Source organism: Equus quagga, chromosome 4, assembly GCF_021613505.1.
Source record: "Equus quagga isolate Etosha38 chromosome 4, UCLA_HA_Equagga_1.0, whole genome shotgun sequence".
Lineage (NCBI taxonomy): Eukaryota > Metazoa > Chordata > Mammalia > Perissodactyla > Equidae > Equus > Equus quagga.
This window is the reverse complement of record NC_060270.1, coordinates 9120677-9142923: the sequence shown is the minus strand read 5'-3', so window position 1 is coordinate 9142923 and position 22247 is coordinate 9120677. Positions and strand designations below refer to the sequence as shown.

At 36.5% G+C, this 22247-nt stretch overlaps 1 protein-coding gene across 2 annotated transcripts in view; it reads right to left on the bottom strand.

Moving 5' to 3' along the window:
- Window positions 1–1586: 1586 nt before the first annotated feature.
- ALCAM (activated leukocyte cell adhesion molecule) overlaps window positions 1587–22247 on the bottom strand; it is a 186084-nt gene continuing 165423 nt past the window's right edge. For both annotated transcript variants that reach the window (XM_046658819.1, XM_046658818.1), the window contains 2 exons: window positions 5333–5448; window positions 1587–4052 (listed from right to left, as the gene is read on the bottom strand). In XM_046658819.1, the coding sequence (XP_046514775.1) occupies window positions 5361–5448 (88 nt within the window). In that variant the 3' untranslated portion in view covers window positions 1587–4052; window positions 5333–5360. The remainder of the gene's footprint in view (window positions 4053–5332; window positions 5449–22247) is intronic.

Here is a 22247-nt window from a genome sequence, read left to right as displayed (position 1 = left end):
ATTTTTCTAATAGTAGAGTTAGTTCCATTTGATTCCTTAGACATATAATAAAACAATCACTATATATATAATAATTTATTGTTTTCAAAGCAGTTTTCACAAATCATATTACTTTGAATATGAAAGACATTAGTTACTAAGGGGATCAAGTAGGTTATCCACTGCAAATCTAGTTTTGGGAGCCTCCCCAAGCGTAGACAGATAGATATTCTTATTTCAGGGATGATAAACAATACAGTGAAGAGAGCTTGGACTTTGGCATCTTGAACATAGGTCCTGGCTCAACCACCTCCTGTGTCTGTGATTGTAGACAAAATTATTTACATTGTCTTCATCTGTAAAGTGGGACAGCACCTCCTGTAGCAGGATATTGAGTTGATGCAAATAAAACAGTGTAAATAAGATATCAATAAAGTGCCTGTCTCATAATAGGCACTTAGTATATGACAGCAATATATGTGTTTGAAAATGTATGACATATATACATCTTGCATAAATACACATGTGACATATAGATATCACATAAATACACATGTGTTTTAAACACACGTACATATATAATTATATATATAATGTCTAATAAAATAATCATCCAGATACAGTTGAATAGTATATAATATTGGCCTGTTATATTATTAGAACATCTTAAAATAATCCTTTATAGATGGTATAAGCAGTGCTTGTGTCAACTAATATTTCACAATTTTACATATTATGAAAAGGAGGATTTCTTTGTTAAAGAAATTTGGGAACTATAGTGGACTGGGAGAAGCACAGCCCTTAGAATCAGATCTGTTTGATACCCAACTTATCTACTTAGAAGCTAAATGTACTTGGGAGTTATGGGACCTCTCTAAACCTTAGTTTTCAGCTGTCAGATGGGAGGGATACTTACTACTACCTACAACTATTACAGATTAAACAAGATATATATGGCTGGTTCTAATATATAGTATGGACCGATAAATATTAATTTCTTTCTCTGATGTACACAGCTGGCTCTACCTTATTTAGAAGGGAACACATTTCTTTCTTTTTAATTGAGGTAACACTGCCTCATAACATTACATAAATTTCAGGTGTACATCATTATATTTTGATTTCTGTGTAGATTACACCATGTTCACAACCCAAAGACTAATTACCATCTGTCACCGTGCACAGGTGCCCTTTTACTCTTTTTGCCCTCCGTTTGGTACCCACCAATCTAATCTCTAGATCCATTTCTATGAAACTTTACGCCTAGGTAACTTCAAATGGTAAGCCGAATGGTGTGTTAATGGTGGATGTGAAGAAATAGGAGAATGTCCTCTTAATTAAGTTCCTAGGACACCCACATGGGACACCCACAGTAAGTATGATGCTGTCATTGAGGATAGAGACACACCATTACAGAACCAACGACTAGTGAAATCTAGGACTAGCCAAGATGGCCCACCTGACATCCTAGGAAGGCATGGACAGTTTGATTTTGCTGCATTCCCTCTCCAGAGAGATGGAGAGTCACAATGGGTTTTCCACTCCTTAATAAAGACTATCGCATTCTATACACAAACATCCTAGTTTAGACAAGAGGCAGACAGCTGTGAGAGATCTGTGAAGACATATTTCAGTTTTATTATCTTTTAGGCATAGACGGGTATGTTAATCCATTTCCACATACAATTCCTGTAATCACAGATAGGGAATAAACCTTGGACTGCCAAAACCTGTTGCCGAAGAGTTAAATCGAAGAGACAAATCCTGGAAAGTTGAGGATTGTGCATTATCTTCCTTCCCAGCGTCGCTGTGCACATGGCTGCCGTTACACAAACGAGCTTTCCTTTTTATCCAGGCATCGAGTCAATGGTAATAGTGTTGTCCCCTTTTTCCCGACAAACTTCCTGCCTTCTGTCCAGAGCTCGGAGTCTGCCATGTTCCTCTCTCCGGGTTCTGACCGCTGTTTTTGGACTTCATTCTCCACAGCAAATGGAAGCCAAGAAATAACTGTAGTATAAGCCTCTCTTTCTATTGTCACCTTGCTTCTTTCCGCAAATATATCTTAGGAATTAGACTTTGAACCTCTGATCTCCCACACCAAAAGAGAAAAAGAAAAAATATTTATATGGAAGTAATCTCCTTTTAGTGTTCATGGTTTATTGTGGAAAGCCGGTGTTTAAAAATTTTAGAATTTCTTTAACAAAATTCTAAAGAGAAAAGAAAAAAGAGATCACAGTATTTACAGAGATAACAGAATGGCTTAGCCATGCAAAACAAGTAACTTTGGTTTTTCCCCTTTCACTTTGGTTTAAATATTGACCAAGATTCAATTTTTTTCCTGCCCAATAAAACTTCAACAAATCAAAGTTTAGAGGCAAAAATAACATATTTGCTTTTTCCCCATAACATTTTATACAGCATCGAGTCTAATAGGATATTTTATGTATTTAATCCATACCAATGTACTACAGGAAGCTTTTATTAAACTGAGTCACTATTGTCCAGACAGTGAACGGCTTACGAAGGTACAATAACACGTGTTTCTAAATAATGCAGAAGTGGCAAAAGATTATTCCTAACCTCCATTGGACTTTAATCTTCAATTTATTTTTAATTGCCTTCATTTTTGATTCCACCATTCTAAAAAACAAACACCAGTTTTCCTTTTTCCTCCCAAAGAACACAGTTCTATACCTGGAAATCTGATGTTCATTTTTTTTTCCCATAAAGTTATGTAAATCCTGGGACAAAAATGGCTGTGCAGTGTTCTCCCAGAACCCAGGCTTCTGCTTGAAAGAGCAAAGTGTGAAAGTCTCATCTCAAGTAGCTATTGGCCCATATCCAGTCTGCTTCAAAAAGTTTCCACTGATACTACCACCCTAAAAATTTCCTCAGGCATAAAACATGTTTATAAAGTTACAAATCTGAATGTAACTAAAGATACATAGACATTTTATTATTACACTTTCATGTACTGCTTGATAAATTATGTACCAGTTAAAAACACTAAATTATCTCAAGGTGCATTCAATATCTGTAGCGTAGTTAACAAAAACACACACGAAAAAAATATATATTCTATATTCTGTGGAAAATAACACAGCTTTGATAATGACCACTGTTAAAAATCTCCAATTCTGATTGATATCTTTTTTTTTTTTAAAGGAAATAGGTATAATTTTAAGGCAGTGGATAACCCAAAGGATTTAACACCAATTTTTAATTACAGTGATTTCCATTGTGATCTATGAAAATGGGATCCATGACTGTTCCAAACTGTTTCTCACACATTGGTTTTTTTTTTCTCTTTTGACAGAAAATAATTTACTAGCAAGTGTCTCTAAAGGTAAGCGCTACCCAAATTCTGTGTTAAGCTTTTTTCAGAATAGGCAAAACTGTCAGTTTGGGAGTACCATTGTTATGTATGTGTGTTCACATGTGTGTGCGATTGCTTTCTGAGAGTCAGCTGGTGGTGCAAACACAGAATTAGTTCTTCTGGTGCTTATCACTCTGACTCTGCCTTCGCCCCCTTCCTTGTGATCAAAATCACAGCTTTTGAACAGGGCAATGTGTGTGTCCCCAATCTTCACAAGCTGCCACCTTTGGGATTTAGGTGCTTGTGAGAAAGTTTGAGGGCATTACTGATAACAATCAGAATCAGAAATGTACCTGCTCAGATTATCCATATAAACAATTGAAATAAAAACATTACATTATACATCAGATTAACAGCAACTCCCAGAACAAAGCTTACAGTGTATAAAAATAGCTACGTAAAAAATTTACATAAAAGGCAAACCAAAATGAAATCCTCAGTGCAGACATTTACAGAAAACAACAAAAAAAATCAAACCAAACACAACATATGACCTATTATCATGGCTGCCAAAACTTGTTGTTATTGTTTGCAATTTCATTTCATTGTTTTGCTTGAGATAATTCTCTAGAATCCCGTGACAGCTTGGTAGAATGAACTGCTTAATACTTGAACCATGACTTGCTGTCAGTGTCTTTGTATATGTCTTAAATACAATCCACGTTCATGCTTCAATTGGTCTATATAGTTATTTTCTCTGAAACAATGAAAAAAACATAATTTAGTAAGTTACCATAGCAATCATTTTTTACCATCAACCCATGCTTTGTACTAAAAGTGATAGAAATTACTTCAGAGGAGGCTTTCATGAAACTCCATTGTCCCGGGACCCATTTGAAGGGACTGCGGAGCCTTCTACAAAGAATTTTTTTGGAAGTGTTGAGAGTCTTTATTTTTATGAAAATTGCTTAATTCATATGAAGATTATAAGGTTTTTCAGGAAAGTATTGTGTTCTGTTTCTCTTTAGGTTAAAGAATTCACTTATCCCTTTAAATCACACTATTTGGTGAGCTTTGTCTCAAGCTCAATTTTCCTGTGAGAATTTACTGTCTCCAATTTTGAAGAAAATAGAAGGTAAACTCTGTGTTTACAAAGGATTGAGGAATGAACCCTAGAGAACAGAAAAAAACAATGAGGTGGGATTGCTATGTCCTCGCCTCCAACGGAAGGCAGGAGAGGCAAAGGGACCCTGTTCTCACTTCTTTCACCCAGTCAATTTGAGAGGCTGGTTTTCAGATTTTAAAAATGTCTTATTTCAGTTATCCTATTTTTCTGTCCTGCGTGCATCAATTTCAATTACAATTCTTTCTCACGCTCCCCATTTTCTCTATGGGTTTAACTCAGGTGACCCACCCAAATTGTGACTCGTGGTTTATTTGCAGCGAACCAAAGTTTTACTGTGGCTTTGGGGAATTTTTACATCAGATGAATGAGCTACAGCAACAGTTATTCTCAAGGACACACAAAATAATTTGTCCAAATGACTCCTCTGTTTGGCTGGCTCGAGAGAATATAATTAAAAACAAAAAGCTCAAATTGTAAGTGGCAATACCATGGAAACGTACCTCTTTTGGAAATTGTCTTAAAAAATCACGCTCATATAATTATTATATATAAATCCAATCAAAATATCAATTTATAAAATTAAGCTTCTTTGTGCTCAGCAGAATTTTTGGCGTTAGAATACAAAATTTGGCATTAGAATACAAAATGCTAAGTGAATGTTAAAAATCTCAAAAGTTTTAAAAATTATCAGAGGATAATGATTATTTTTCAGAGGATGGGGAGACTGTTGAAATTCTGTTCTTCTGAGAACACCTTTCTGAGGTACCAAAGTTTCCTTCTGAGAAACTCTCTTCCTGTGTTGAAAGCTGCAATTAAGAAGCAACTTGATGTCACGGTTTTCCCTTTCGTCCCCTAGGATGTTTTCTACTTTCCTGGGAGTTATTTCCAGAAGGCTCACACAGCCTACTCACCTGGACAACAAGTAGAACAGTTTCTCTCTTAGGCTTCTGTTTTGTGATTATTTTCTTCTAACTTTTTGTTTTCTTCCTGATTACCCAGTTCCTTGTTGACGTGTTTTGATGCAGTCCTATAGGAGAATGAAATAAACATTATCACATTGACACACACATATTTAACTTTTCTTTTTTTAATTTTAGAGTACACATTAATGTATCTTTGAAAAGCATGTGTGTTACATCTAATACAGGCAAACCACGAAGGTAAACAATTCCACATCTGTCAGGGTTCGCTGGTAACAGAACACCTTCCAATGAAATTACCTTGGTAGTGGGATTGCTTTAAACATATGCTAAGAGAAAAAGAAATTGATTATGTTGAATACAGACTCTGTATACTTAGTTGCATTGTGTTTTGGGCTGGGTTGTTTTTCTCTCCAGTTTCTAGGAAGCAATTATTATCGTTTGATAGCTACAATTTTCATTCTGGGCAAATACTTTCTGCAGAAATCTTCTGAGGGAGTTTTCTTAGGGCCTTTCCCTTTTGGCATTCCCTATGGTGCATCCAGCCTGAGCCAATGCCCTGTCTCTTTGCTATGGATTCTGTTGTATCGAATAAATCAAAGGCAAGATTAGAAGGAGAACCGCATTTATGAGAGAACATTGGCAGCCCAAGCAAAAGCAGCTCTAATGTGGTGGTTCTCGAATTGTTGCCCCAGACCAGCCACATCAGCACCCTGGCACTTAACAGAAGTGCAAATTCTGAGGTCCCACAACAGAACTGTGGAGACAGAGACCCTGCAGATGGGGCCCGCCAGCTATGACAAACAAGACCTCCTGCTGGTTCGGCTGTAGCTAACATTTGAGAGACACTGCCCCAGCGGCTGCCATGCTTACACATGACTAGGTTCAATCCTTTAAGAGCTGACCTTTAAGAGGTGAAATCAGGTTTTCTTTTTTTTTCCTTTTTCTCCCCAAAGACCCCCGGTACATAGTTGTATATTCTTTGTTGTGGGTCCTCCTAGTTGTGGCATGTGGGATGCCGCCTCAGCGTGGCTTGAAGAGCAGTGCCATGGCCGCGCCCAGGATTCGAACCAACGAAACACTGGGCGGCCTGCAGCGGAGCGCGAGAACTTAACCACTCGGCCACGGGGCCAGCCCCTGAAATCAGGTTTTCTTAAACACACAGCTCAATTCGTTGGTTTTACCACTCGGGAGAAATCACAACTGTATTTCCAAGAGTGAGCCATTTCCTTCTTTCTTTCCTGCTTTCCTACCTTCTTTATTTCCCTCCCTCCCTTCTCCTCTGTTATAAGCACATCCAGGGATCCACAGTGCTTTGGTACTCCAAATTATTACTGCCATATAATTCCTAATAATACTTCTACTTTTAAGAAGTTATATAATATCAAATGTTTCTCTTGGTTAAGGAAGCTGGGGTAGAAAACTCCATTACTCCCTAAAAGTTATTCTGTGCTTTAAGTAGAATTCCTTAACTCATTTGTGAAGAATCACAACTTTTCTAGAAAAAGTGTTGTAATGGTGTATGATATATGTCCAAATGAGATAAATACATATGGCTCACTCAAACTGGGACATTCATCATGTTTAGCATATGTTTAATTTAATTTGTGATTTAAAAGTTCTTAATTTAGCTTAAACTATAGCCTTGTAAATCCATTCATAAGGCAAGAGAGCAACCTCAAACTGTCAGCTAACTCAGTCCTATAATATGTGATAGCATTTTACCAGACAGACATATAAAACTGTAAATAAGACCATGTTGGAAATTTGAGTCAAATTCCATGTTGGAATATGTTTTGAGTTATCTCATATCACATCAATATTTTCTATACTGTACTAAAATGATACATCATAGTGAATGACAAGTTCTTTATCACATATATTTTCCAGGCAAATGGAAGAACAATGCAATGGGCTCTCTCTCTCTATATGTAAGATATATATGCCATCTACTTTATATATCACATTATATATATCACAGATGACTTGACATCTAATCTCTTTTGCTAATAAATTACTTAATAACCAACAAAATCTTACTAAGCTCCACAGTTAAACGTGAGGGGTGGTGGATTAGGATGCTCCCTAAGGACATTTTTAAAAGCCTGAACTTTCTATAAATCTATGAATCCCTTTAAAAACTATTTTGTTGAATAATATCCATACAAGATAACATATCAATCATAAGAGTACAATTCAATGACGTTTCAAAAACTGGAGGCATGAATGTCATCAGTACCCAGCCCAACAGACAGAACAGTTGCAGAGCCAGAAGTCCTTCATCGTACTCCCTTCCAGTCACTCCCACCTCTCCAAAGGTTGCCACGATCCTGAATTCTCACAGAAGAGTTTTACCTGTTCTTGTGATTTATATACAAATGTATTCATACGACATGTATTCATTTCTGTCTGTGTTTTACTTAAACTCAGTTATATTTGTGACATTCATATATAATGTTGCATGTAGTTGTAAGTTGTTTATTCTTATTGCTGTATAGCTTGTCACTGGGTGAATAAATCATGATTTATTTATCTATTTTACCTGTGATGGGCATTCTTGCTCTTTGTTCTTTCTGGGACTTCAATTATACATAAGTTAGATCTTTGGGTGTGTCCTCCAATGTCTTTTATGCTCTTATATGTCTTATCTACTCTTTTCCCTGTCTGTGCTTCAATGTGGGTGTTTTCTAGTGATCTGTGTCCCAGTTTACTTCTCTTGTGTTCTTCTGTGGCCACTCTGCTTTTAAATTCACCCACAAAAGACTTATCTTTTAATATTATATTTTTCAGTTCTAAAATGTAAATTTGATTTAAAAATATTTTTAACAGTTTCAATTTTCTATTCCACTCATCTCCTTTAGCCATCTTTTCTTCAATTTTCAGTATATTATTTATATTATTTTAATGTCCCTGTCTGTTAACTACAATAAATCATGCAGGGATTTGCTCCTCTCCTTTTTCTCTTGATCACTGATTGTACTTTCTTGACTCTTTGCCTCTATTCTTCATTATTTTGCATGACACCATGTATAAAAGAACCCTAGAGACTTCACACAATGTTGCTTTCCATCAGATGAGGTCCTCCTCCCCTTTCCTTTGTTAGGTAGATAGGGTAAGTGGCTGATGACCCCACTTCAATCAGAGTTTGCCCTGGGTTGAGGCTCAGCTGCCCTTTTAGTAAGGCTCAGTCTACCTCTGGTTTGCCCCTTTTCCTAAGGCGTGGCCCTCTCAGGCTTCAGATTGAGATTCTTGCATGTCTCACTTTCTTCAGCCCTTAAACACAAAGAGATCCACCTCTGCCCTTTGGAGACTCTCCACCCAGATGTCCAGCTGTCTGTCCCACAATGTTTCAAGATGTGGCTAATATCTTTAGTCTCCTTTACTTGAGCGTAACTCCTTGAGAATAAGGACCATGTTTTATTTATATTTTACCCACATTACATAATACACTGACTGAATAGTGCAGGCATCCAAAAGACATTTCTTCTACTGAATTGAACTAACTGACTTTATTACGGTTCATATCTATTTCCTTCTACTGTTCCTCATAATAATAGTGTTCACCAATATGGAGTCCACACATACACAGCTGCTTTTTCACAGATAGGTAAAATAGAGAGAAAGCTACACTGAAATGACAGAACTTGAGTGATGTCTTCCATCAGTCTTTTCAGATAAAACTGCACAAAATTATATGCATAAACATGTACCTTGATTATTCTAATAGCTCCTAACTATATATTCTAATATATAATAATAACTATAATTTCTATAAATCAGTAAGAGATTGTGGCAATCAAGGAAAGCCACACAATTCTCAAAGCCTCTTCTCTCCTCTTCGCTCTTTTATTCTCCTTGCTTTCTCTCTCCCCTCCAATTTTTCCTCCATTTCTTTTCTTTCTACTTCTATTTCACTGTCTCTCTCTCTCCTTCTCTTTTTCTTTCAAACTCACTTCATTAATTACTATTCTTTGCCTCTAACGTGAAAATTCCAACTTGTTTGGAACCACTAGAAAGAGTGACAACAGTCAATGTTCTGTAGGCACCTTCTAAAAACCAAAATTAAAAATAGAGAAAAGTAATAAATACATTTTGTAATTTTGATATTTTTCAATCTGTTTTGACATGTACGGAAAGAAAGAAGTTATATTAAGGCTGAGGACAAATGATTTCACAACTTTGAAATAAAGCATGGACTATAAGAAGCTCTGGTACTAGTAATGATTTAAGAAATCTTGTGTTTTGTTAATCCTTACATTTATAACAACTATAAATTCTCAGGAAAAAATACAGAATAAACTACTTGACTTACTTGAGAGTGAAAAAAGAAGTAGAAACTGAAGGGAACTTGACTATTTTTACATAGCATTTCTTCTGAGGGCACTTCCCAGATGGGGAGGCAAAGGCTAACTAAAACCAAAGCTGGACATCAAGGCGGACCATCTCAGCAAGGGGAGAATCACAGGGTAGTGAGGACTCCAAATCTGTGTATGCTACAATATTCCTTGGATGATCCCTAAGCTGTGCATGTGTGGGAGAAATTTCACATAGACCAGGGGAAAGCAACAACTGGGAAGCTTAAAAACCTGACATAGATTTTAGCTACTACTTATACAGGAAACAGTCTGGAGTTGAGCCTCACCAAGCCAGAAGTCCTTGGCAAACATATCAGTCTTGCTACTGAAATCCCAGAAAAGCTGAGTAAAGACTATGTGTTGAGACTCAGTATTCACTCTAAGACAGATGTGTCATATAAAATGTAAGAGTAAGCTTCACAAGATCAAGGAAATCAGCCAGTAATGTACTTGTCTGCTAGAAAAATAATTCATATCCTTTAACAGAACCTAGAATTTCTACAACATATCACCCAAAAAAGACTAGTATATAACAAAAAAGTGACCATACATGTGCAGAATAGAAAAATGTAACACCAAGTCTAAAGAATGTCCTTGGATCACGCAGACTTTGGAAATAGCAGGCAATAAACAAGTTATTACATCACATGTTCAATGACAAAGAAAAATACAGTAACAATGAGAGAGCAGATAGAAATCTCAGTGCAAAAAAATGTAAACAAAAATAATTCTACAACTATAAACTACAGTTTTGGAAATTAACGGTTCACTAAATTGTCTTATCATCAGATTGGAGGAGGCAGAAGAAAGCCTCAGTGAACTTAAGGACTAAAAAATATAAATTATACATTCTGAAAAATAGAGAGAAAAATGATCCAAAAAAAAAGCAGAACCTCAGTGACCTGTGGGACAATGTTGAGCAGTGTAACATATGTGTAATTGGAGTCCCAGCAGGAGAAGCAAAAGAGAATGAGGCAGAAAATCTATTTGAAGAAACAATGAAACATATTCCAAGATTTGTTGATGTCCATTAACTTGTAAATCCAAAATGGTCAGCAATCCCAAAGCAGGAACGATAAAAAGAAAAACACTCCTACATACATCATAATCAAACTAATCAAAAGCAAATATAAAGAGAAGGACCCGAAAGTAGCCACAGAAAATTTGTTCTGAGGAACAATGAGATGAACACCAGCTGATGTCTCATAAGGAAAAAATGCATACCAGAGACAATCAAACATCTCTAAAATGCTGAAAGAAAAATCTCTCAATCCAGAATTTTATATCCAATAAAAAGACCATTTAATTGAAGGCAAAATAAAGACATATTAAACTGAATGAAAGAAAACTGAGAAAAATCCCCATTAGCAGACTTGTGCTAAAAGAAGTATTAAAAGAAGTTGTTTTGTTGAAGGAAATTACACTAGACAGAAACTCAGATATATGAGAAAGAATGAATACAAGTTGCATATACGTGGTAAAACATAAATGTTATTTAAAATTTGTTTGCAAAGACAACCAACTGTCCAGTGCTATATACATAGCATTATATATGACCCTTGAAACATTATAATTTCATTCAACCTCCTCCATCCCCTTTGCTATTATTGTCATATCCATTACAATGGTGCATATTATAAACCTCACACTACAATGATATGGAGGGGGTTAAATAAAATTATAATGTTTTAAGGTTTTTAGATTATTACATGAGTAGATAGTTATAAATTGAGTTCTTATTGTAATCTCTAGAGCAATCACAACTAAACAATACAAAGAATTATAGTTAAAAAGACCAATACAGAAATTAAAATGTAATACTAAAACTTATTTGAGTAACTCAAAAGAAAGCAGTAAAAGGAACAGAGGACAAGTAGAAATCAAATAAGGAGATGGTGGTCTTAAATGTAACTATATCAGTAATTAAGTCAAATATGACTTGGCTAAATTCTCCCATTAAAAGGGGGAGATTGTTGGACTGCACTAAGAAAGGAAGCGAGACAACTAAGTGCTCTACGCCAGAGGTTGACATTTTTTCTGAAAGGTCCAGAGAGTAAATACTTAAGGCTTGCAGGACACATGGTTTTTGTCCCAACTCTTCAACTCTAGCACTGCAGTCTGAAACAACACGGACAATATGTAAAGAAACGGGCCTGGCTGTGCTGCCATAAAACCTTATTTACAAAGCTTGGCAACAGCCTGGGAGTCATGGTTTGATCAGCCCTGCTGTATATGAGGTGCACTTCAAATATAATGATACACATAACTGAAAATAAAAGGACAGAAAAAGGTGTACATGTAGGCAGTAAGCATATGAAAGCAGTGTGGCTCTATTAATATCGGGTGAGGTGAAATTCAACACGAGTTACAGTGATAGTGCGAGACATTTCATAATTCTGATGGGCAGTACCTCAGAAGTCATAGCAATTGTAAGTGTGTGTATCTCATGAAAGCGTAAAGCAAAAAGTGGCAGAGCTAAAGGAGAAATAGACAAATACACACACGTTTATTTAGGGAATTTAACACCCTTTTCTCAGTAGCCGATAGAATAAACGTGCCAAAATTCAGGATGCATGATCATGATGAAGTAACCAGTAGTGGGCCGGCTCTAGTACTAACGTGTATGCTTATAACCCTCTGACATTTTATGTAAAGTGATTTCATATAATTTGAAAAAAATCTGTAAGGATAAGAAGATTTAAACAAACTATTATCTACCTTAACCTAACATACAGCCATAGAACTCTGAACCCATCAACCACCAAATAACTTTTTTTTCAAGTGCTCATACAGCATTCAGCAGGATATACTGCCTGCCTGCATGCTAGGCCCAAAATAAATCTCAGTGCATGTCAAAGGACTAAACGCCTACAGAGTAGGTTGTCTTAAAACAGAATTAAATGAGAAATGTTTGGAACTTAATACAGTCCTAGTTACAAAGCTCCAAAGAAGAAACAAGGGGAATTTAAAAATATTTTGGGGACTGGCCCAGTGGTGTAGTGGTTAAATTTGTGTGCTCTGCTCCAGCAGCCTGGGGTTCATGAGTTTGGATCCTGGGCACAGACATACACACCACTCATCAAGCCATGCTATGGTAGCATCCCACATAGAAAAAATAGAGGAAGACTGGCACAGATGTTAGCTCAAGGACAATCTTCCTAAAGCAAAAAGAGGAAGATTGGCAACAGATGTTAGCTGAAGGCGAATCTTCCTCACCCCCGTCCCCCAAAAATTGAACTGAATGAATATGAAAATACAACATACCAAAGTTTGTGGAATGCTGCTAACAGAGTACTGAGAGTAAAATTCAGACTTTAAATGCTTGCATTATAAAAGAAGAAAGGCTAACATCAATGACCTAAATTTTGGATTTACTTTATAAAGCCAAAGAAAGAAGAGCAAGTTTTTTCTTTTCTTTTTTTGAGGAAGATTAGTCCTGAGCTAACTACTGCCAGTCTTCCTCTTTTTTGCTGAGGAAGCCTGACCCTGAGCTAACATCCGTGCCCATCTTCCTCTATTTTTTTATATGTGGGATGTCTACCACAGCATGGCTTGCCAAACGGTGCCATGTCTGCACCTGGGATCCAAACCGGTGAACCCCAGGCCACCAAGAAGTGGAACGTGCAAACTTAACCGCTGCACCACTGGGCCAGCCCCTAGAAGTGCAAGTTAAACACTAACGAGAAGAAAACAATGGTAATGATAAGAGCAAAAATAATTAAAATTGAAAATAAGCAATAGAAATAAAAACAAAGCAAAAAGTTAGTTATTTGAAATCATTAAGAAAATTGATAACTCCCTAAAAATACTGAGGGAGATAAAAGAACAAATACAAATTAACAATATTAGAAAACAAAGAAGTGTTATCACTACAGAACTCAGAGGCAAAAAAGGATAAGGGACTCTTATGAATAGCTTTTTCTTTTTGCAAAAATGTTAACAACTTAAATGAAATTGACACTTTCCTTGATGAACTTACCAAAATTTATTCAAGAAGAAACCTTATATCTATTAAAGAAATTAAAATTATAATTTTTGTTTTAAGGCAAATTCTCATAAAGAGAGCTCCAGGCCCAGGTGGTTTCATCATTGAATTATATCAAACATTTAAGGAAGTAACAAATTCTTTCAGTAAAAGAAGAGGATGGGACTCTTTCCAACCCATTTTATGAAGCCCACATTACTCTAGTACCAAAATTTGTGAGAAATATTATAAGAAAAGAAAATTCTGGATCAATATCCGTATGAATGTAGACAAAAAATTTTTAATAAAATGTTGGTAAATAGTATCCATCAATATATACAAATTATGATACATGATAATAGAGCGGAATTTATTCCAGGAATGCAAGGCTGGCTTAACATTCAATAATCCATCAATGTAATTTACCATTTTATCAGAATAAATAATATGAGGAAATAATATGATTATTTGTAGAAATAATATTGATGTAATGTAGATGTAGAAAGAGCATTTGAGAAAATTCAACAATGATTTGTGATAAAAACTCTTAGCAATCTAGGAATATTAAAAAAATTTCTTCAAGCTGTTAAAGGACATTCTGTAGTAAGGAATTTGGCCTTGCCCAAAGAGAGGTCTGGCCCTTGTCTTCAGTTCTTGGGAGATAACCTCTAAAGAGTTAGAATTTTCTGAGTGATGTAAGTGGCAAGTTTCTTACTCATGGTGGGCCTCTTGGACCACATCTGATAGTTTTTGCTGAGGAAATGTCTCAGGGTAGGGCCATCAGCACCCATTTGTCTTAGGGTAGGGGCAGGCCACACCTGAAAGAACAACCATATGGTGTTGAGAGGGGGCTTTGGGCCATGTGCTATCAGCCTGACCTGTGGGGAAAGGAAGGGTCGGAGACTGAGTTCAACCATACGGATGATTAGTCAATCAATCATGCCTATGTAATGAAGTCCCAATAACAACTCCAGACACTAAAGCTCAGACAAACTTCTCAGACTGGCAATACTCCATGCTTTTGCCACACACTGATGCCAGAAGAGTAACATGTTCCTGAGGACAAAGGAAATGCCACATTTGAAACCCTCCTGGACTCTGCCCTATACTTCTCTTCTCTTGGCCAATTTTAATGTATCCTTTACTTGTAATGAACATAACTATGAGTCGGATAAGTTTCAGTGAGTTCTGTGAGTATTTCAAGCAAATTATCAAAGCTGAGGGTGGTTTTGGGAAATCCCCACACTTGAGCTGGTATCAGAAGTGAGGGTGGTCTATGTGGACTCTTCCCTCCAGCTTCATATTTGGACCCCAACTCCTTGCAGCCGAGGACAGAACTCTTGGGCAGACTCTGCATCTGGAGGACTGTCCCCTTAGCGTTGCAGTTTGTCTAACTCTGGGTAGGCATATACGAATAATGTACAGCTAACATCACACATAATAACGCATGTTGAATAATTTCCTCTCTGACTGAGAACATGTAAAACTGTCTATTCTCAATGCTTCTATTCAATATTATTTTGGAGGTCTCTATGAGTGCAATAAAGCAAGAAAAATAAATTAAAAGAATACAGAATGGAAGCGAAGAAGTAAAATTACCTCATTTTGCAGAGGAAATGATTGTTCATGTAGAAATCTTAAGAAATGCACCAAACAACTAGTAGAACTAAGAAGCAAATTTAGGAAGATGGTTGTATACATTTCAACAACAATAAAAATTATATTTTCATATACTGCTATAAAAATCTGGAAAATAAAAATTACTAAATAATTGCATTTATAATAGATGCAAAATACACAAAAATAATTTAAAAATAAATTTATAAGATGTGTTAACTGTCTGCATCAAAAGTTATGAAATATTGTTAAGAAAAATGGAAAATATTTAAGTAAATGGAGAGCTTTATGATGTTCATGGATTGGAAGAATAAATATTTTTAAGATGTCAAATCTACCCAAATTTATCTATAAATTCAAAGCAACCATAATCCCACAAAGCTTTAAAAATTTTTTGGTAGAAATTGCCAAGTAGCTAAAATTTATATGGAAATGTAAAGAAATATGATTGCTAACTCAAGCAGAACACCAAAGTTGAAACACTTATTATTATTGTTATTATTATTATGACAAATGTGCCAAGGCCAAAAGAAAGTCTTTTAAACAAATTGTGCTGGAATGACTTCATAAATATATATATAATAAAAGCAAAACCCAAACAAACAAATAAACCACATTTATCTTTCACCACACACAAAATCTTATATTATATTCCTTATATCATATCCTTAAATGTAAAAGTTAAAACTAGAAGTTTTGTAGAAAAAGATATAAAAAATATCTTTGCCACTTCGGGATAAGTAAAGATTATGTAAAGTGGACAGAAAAAGCACTAAATGTATAGAAAAAAATTGATAATTTATTCATCAAAATTAAAAACTTCTGCTTAGCACAAGACACCATTAAGAAAAGAAAAAATCTAGTCACAAACTAGGACAAAATATTTACAATATATCTAGAATGAAGGACTTTTATGCAGAATATGTAAACAGCTCTTACAAATCAATCACAAAAGGCAAATACCAATAAAATCATAGGCAAAAGATCTGAATAGCCACTGCACAAAAGAAAATGACCAATAAATTCACAGAGCTGAAAATCATTAGGTCTCAAGTAAATGCAAGTTAAAACTAGAATTAGATACCATTTCACACCTCCTAGAATGGCTCAAATTAAACAGAATGACAACATCAAATTTAGGCAAGGATGTAGATGAATGAAACTCTCGTACACTGCTAGTGGCAGTTGCAAATAGGACAACTGCTTTGGAAAGCTGTTTGGCGATTTCTCGTGAACAAATTTCTCCTATGACCTAGCAATTCCATTTCTAGGTATTTACCCAAGAGAATGAAAACATATGCTCACAAAAATGCTCATATAAGAATGTTGATTTTAGCCATATTGCTCATAATAGCCCAAACTGGAAACTATCCAAATGTCTATAAACAAGAGAATGGATTAAAGTAATGTAAAATATTCTAACAATGGAACACGACTCAGCAATTTAAAAAAATGAAATCACTAATACATATATCTCAGAAACATTATGTTAAATGAAAGAAGCCGGACACAAAAGAATACATTCTACATAATTCCATTTCTATGAGGTTCAGGAATAGGCAAACGTAATTTTTCGTGATAACAATCACCGTGGTTGCCTAAGGAAGCAGGGATGATGGGGCTGGACAGGAGGGGGTCCAGGGGAACATTCTGGAGTGATGGGATGTTCTATATCGTGATTGAAGTAACGGTTACCAAGGTGTATGCATTTATCAAAACGGATTTAATTGTGCATTTAACATAAGCAAAATTTACCTTAATATAAAAACATTATACAGAGAAAAGCTAAAGCAGGAAGCTTGTGGCCAGGGATTGAAAGAATCGGGCAAAGAGAGCAAGGTGAAACTGGAGACCATTTGCATTTCCCATTCTATTTACTTTCTAGGTGGATTTATTTGTCTAGGGCTGGAGAGTAGTTTCTGTGATTTCATCAAGTTGTGCCAAATAGAAGACGGAGGTATCTATGGAGAGGAAGGGAGTGACTAGATTTCCCTCCAGGGAAATTGTGGTACTCAGGGCAAACCACAGCATCTTTCAGCATATCCCTACAGGTAAATCAGGCTAAAAATCACTGCTCGCGGTTGGGAATTACAAAAAACGGCAACTTGAAATATGTTTGGAGGATATGATTGTAGAATAAGAGTTGGGTAACTTCAAACTGATTATTTTTCTTATTTTAAAATTCACAAAGGAAAAAAATCAAGAAGAAATGGTAAATGAAAAGCAAAAATCTCCCTTCTTTTCTTAATCTCACCCTCCAGAATAAGAACTGTTGACACTCTTATAATGCCGTGATGGGTCAGGCACTGTTCTAAGTGCTGCATCGATATTAAATTATTTTAGCCTTAGGATATCTCCATTTTATATTAAGACTAATAAACTTGCTTGTGGTCACACAGCTAGTAAGTAGCAAAGCCAGGATTCAAACTCCAGCAGTCTGGCTCCAGCATCCTTGCACCAAGTTACACAGTCATACAAATATGCTAAGTGTTAACCACTGTGAAATGTACGAAATAGAAATAAAAACAGTGTTACTGAGTGGGGAGGAGTATTCGTTGAGTACATGTGTATATAAGATTTACAGTTGGTTTCTGACTTATGATGGTTCCACTTAGGATTTTTTTTACTTTACAATGGTGAGAAAGTGATAAGCTCTCATTAGAAACTGTACTGGGAATTTTCAATTTTCATCTTTTTAAAACTTTTTTTGTATAAAAGAAAGTTCTCATTAGCTTCTTGTAAGATGTGTTCAGAATGGACTTCTTTCCATTTAGCTAAATTATACCCACCGTATAAAGCATGTAGGGACATGTTTTAAGACACTGCTTAAGAGATCTTCCTAACAAGCTACTGCTAGCTTCTCTCAGCACAGTCTTTTCCCCAGCTAGCGATATGCGGTACAATCCTTTCTCTTGATGCTGGACGGCAGCCACGAGTGCAGCTCCCAGGCAGCCCCACCATCACAAAGGTAAACGACTGATACACTTACAACCATTCTGTACCCATCCAACCTTTCTGTTTTCCACTTTCAGTACGGTATCCAATAAATTACATGAGATATTCAACACTTCACTACAAAATTGGCTTTGTATTAGATGACTTTGCCCAATTGTAGGTTAATGTAAGTGTTCTGAGCACGTTGAAGCTAGGCTAGGCTAAGCTGTGATGCTTGGTGGGTTAGGTGTATTAAATGCATTTTCAACTTACGATATTTTCAGTTTACAATGGGTTTACAAGGATTCAACCCTACTGTAAGTTGACGAAGATCTATATACAAATTTTGTTATAAATTTCTCCATTTTTTACAGACAGTCCACTCTCCCTAGCAGAGAAAAACGTTTAAAATTTATTCTGATTACTTTCGGCTCAGTTTTGAGACTGATGTGGTAAAAACCAATGCAATTTTATAGATGTGCCTTTTTTAATTTTGGAAAATTTCAGCGATTTGAAAGAATTACAGAGGTCAGAAAACCACCTACTACTGAAAGAGCACAAAAATGTATTTAAATCATTTTCTTTAGCAAAATATTTTTCAGTCAACTGATTTGAGGGACAAGATTAGGTATTTATAAAGAATGAGTGCTTGGGTTAAAACACAAATTATTATGGTTACTTGTCTTAAACTTTATTCATCATTCAACTTTTTTGAACTTTAAATATGAGAGAAGGGGGCTGGGTGGTTAAGTTCATGCACTCTGCTTTGGCTGCCGGAGGTTTCGCCTGTTCTGACCCTGGGTGCCGACCTAGCACCACTCATCAAGCCATGCTGAGGCAGTGTCCCACATAGCACACCAGAAGGACCTACAGTAGGATATACAACTATTTATTGGGGGGCTTTGAGGAGGAGGAGGAGGAGAAGAAGAAGAAGAAGAAGACGAAGAAAAAGATTGGCAATAGATGTTAGCTCAGGGCCAATCTTAAAACAAGGTAATAAATAAATAAATATGAGAGAAAATTGAAATCACGGAATCACAATAAATTAACATTGGGAGAAGCCCTGGAGGTGACCCTCTAGTCTAATCCGTGAGGCAGAGAGGAGTCTTGGCCTTGGGGTCAGTGGGCCTGGGTTCTTATCCTCGTGTATCTAGTCTGAGCTGCAAGTTCTTGGACAAGTTCCTCCTCTGAAGCATGCTGAACAACAGGATCTACTCTGAGGGCTGGTGTGAGGATAATTGCGAGAGTATTTGTGAAAGCCCCCAGCAGGGGACAGGACTCACTAAACTGAAGGTGAGCTGCGCCAAGCCCATAGAGATACCGAATCGAGGCAGGGAGTTCAAACCTATGTCTCGACCCCTCATTTTGTGTTAATTCCATAAGCGCAGTGTTTATTCAGGGTTCAAGTTGCTTTTAAATAACTTTTTAGAAGATTTTTCAACTTTTTTGTGAGATTTTCCCCAATATGATAAACTTGTTTCAAGATCTCCTTCAAAGGAGGTGGGGACTTATCTGGTGACATCTCCTAAGTGTACCTTTAGGTTAACACTTCAAAGCTCCTAAGAGATTAGATCTTAAGTGTTCTCACCACAAAATGAAATGATAACACGTGATGTGATGGAGGTGCTAGCTAATGCTACAATGGTTATCATACTGCAATATATAAATGTATCATATCAACACGTTGTACACTGTAAGCTTACACAATATTATATGTCAGTTTTATCTAAATTAAAAAATAATTTAGTGTGAGATGGAGGAGGTTGGAAAAGTGAAGAAGTAGGGGAATGGTGGTCATAACCAATACATCGGAATCTTGGGAGGTGGTATCATTTCAAAAGATGGCTAAACTATTATAGTAGAATTGTATTTGTGGAAAACAAAGAGAATACCCACTTAAAATAATTCACACATGAAAGAGTTCAGCAGACTTTAGGTTTTTCAAAAGCAGGCATATATACAAGAAATTTGAAAACTCTCCTAGAGGGGGCATGAGGAATCATTAACACTTCCCAGTCAGAGTGGCGTTTCCCGTGATTTCTAATTTATGGCATGCCTGGGACACACCACAGAGGGACTACTGGTATTTAAGACTGGGATCCTGCCACTTCCAGAAAACTGGCCATTGATTCCTGGGTGGTAATTAGGGTCACGTCCCAGAGAATAGTTATTTTTCCCTGTTCCCTGGTCACAGCTCTCAGGGAGTCTCTTCTTGGGCCAAGCTTCATAGAAAGCTGGAGGGAGAGAGAAGGGCTCTTGTCCCTGCATCGCAGGAGGACAGTGATTCGCAATTTCTGGGTGAAGAAGGAAACCAAGAAGAAGAAATAGTTGGTCCTATTACAACTTTCAATTTTATAGCCTTAGAATTTCTAAGACTCTCCAAAAAAACTCTCCACTAAAACAGGGAATCTCTATGTCTTCAGTAAATAGAAAATGGCCATTCCATGTAGGCCAACAGTAAATATGGGGAGTATGCATTATGCAAAAGATTAGGAGATAAATATAAACCTAACAGTACTGAATAAGCATGGACACAGAGTGCCATCTGCATGCCTGCAGCATCCTGGTTCAAAGCGTATCCCGAAGGTGGGTAATGTTGGGACAGCACACAGCCGGGCTCATTGCAGGTGCTCAGGGGACAGGACTTCCCTTCAAGTTTGAAAAGATTATCAAAACAAACACTTGAAAGAAAAAATAAAATGATATGCAGACAGCCAGAAGAGGTTAAAAAATTGGAAACATTATGTTTTAATGCAAGCCCTTTCCTCTGGAAATTTTCAGGTCATATGTAGTAGGAGAGGGGAGGGCCATGGATGGTTCTGCCCTTTGAGTGGCCAAGGATCTTGTGATTGACTGGATGGGGACTCCAGCATTTCCACATTAGCTTCTTTCCCCTTTAGTCCACTCTGCTATTTATGGTTTGACAGAATAATGAGGAATTTTCTTTTCTTCCTTCTTCTGGCTGCCTGCAGACTATAAAGTAGGGAAAGAGAAAGAAATCAAAACTTGGATTAGCCCGACCTCTACTACAAGGTCAGAGGCCACGTCAGTCCTGCCCTTCAGAGTACACCCTGCCATCACTAGTGCTATGTGAAATGCCAGCAGGCAATCAAAGTCCGAGATGAAATTTCAATTCCAAAGAAGTCCTGGGGAGGCAGCAAAAAATATTAGAAGTATGTGGGATACAGAATATGATAGTGCTACATGTGTTGTCTTGGGGAGATTAATCTCACTGAGCCTTAGATATTACGAGATAGAGTTAATTGCATTTACCTCATTAAATTGTTGAGGATTTCAGTAAAAGAACAAAAAAAAAGAAAAAGGAAAAAAGAGTCGTAGATGTTTATGTAGTGATGAATGAGGAAAGTCATTAAAAACGTGCTATAAATGGTCCTCCAGCACCACCTTTTCAATTTATTCAGTGGGGAGCCAACCTTCCCTCATGAGAACGTCTATTTGATTTTAGAGTGAGTACTAATTGGAAATAGAATTCAATTAAAATCAACTTTCTTGTATGATCTTGTTCCATATATAGAGCGATATTAATGAAAAAGTTTTTCGAAAGGCTTAATATTACCTTATTTCTTGAGGTTTCAGTATAGGCAAGCCCTCTTTAGTCTTTAGACCAATTTAAGACTGTCTTTGTTTTTCTCTGAGACAGTAGTGGAATAATATAGCATTAAATAAGGGAGAACTGATAGAGGATATTTGTGACTTTTAGACTTCCAGATTGTCTACATATTACACAATAACACATGAAAATAGTCATGAATTCCACAGTTGCCGAAGATAAATCTCTTGGTAAGTGTCCAAGATTCACACAATGTGTACTTTGAGTTTACAGATGTCTGGCTAATGCTTACTCCCATCCATTGATAAGAAGGATGGGATCTCTTAAATGCAACCAACTTGGAAATTATGGTTTTAATAAACTTCTGAATAAGTTTGTGGCTACATCATTCTCCCTCTACATTTTTCCTTTGTCTTTGACTCTTTTAATTTTTTGTTTGTTCTCGTACTATAAAACGTTCAGGAG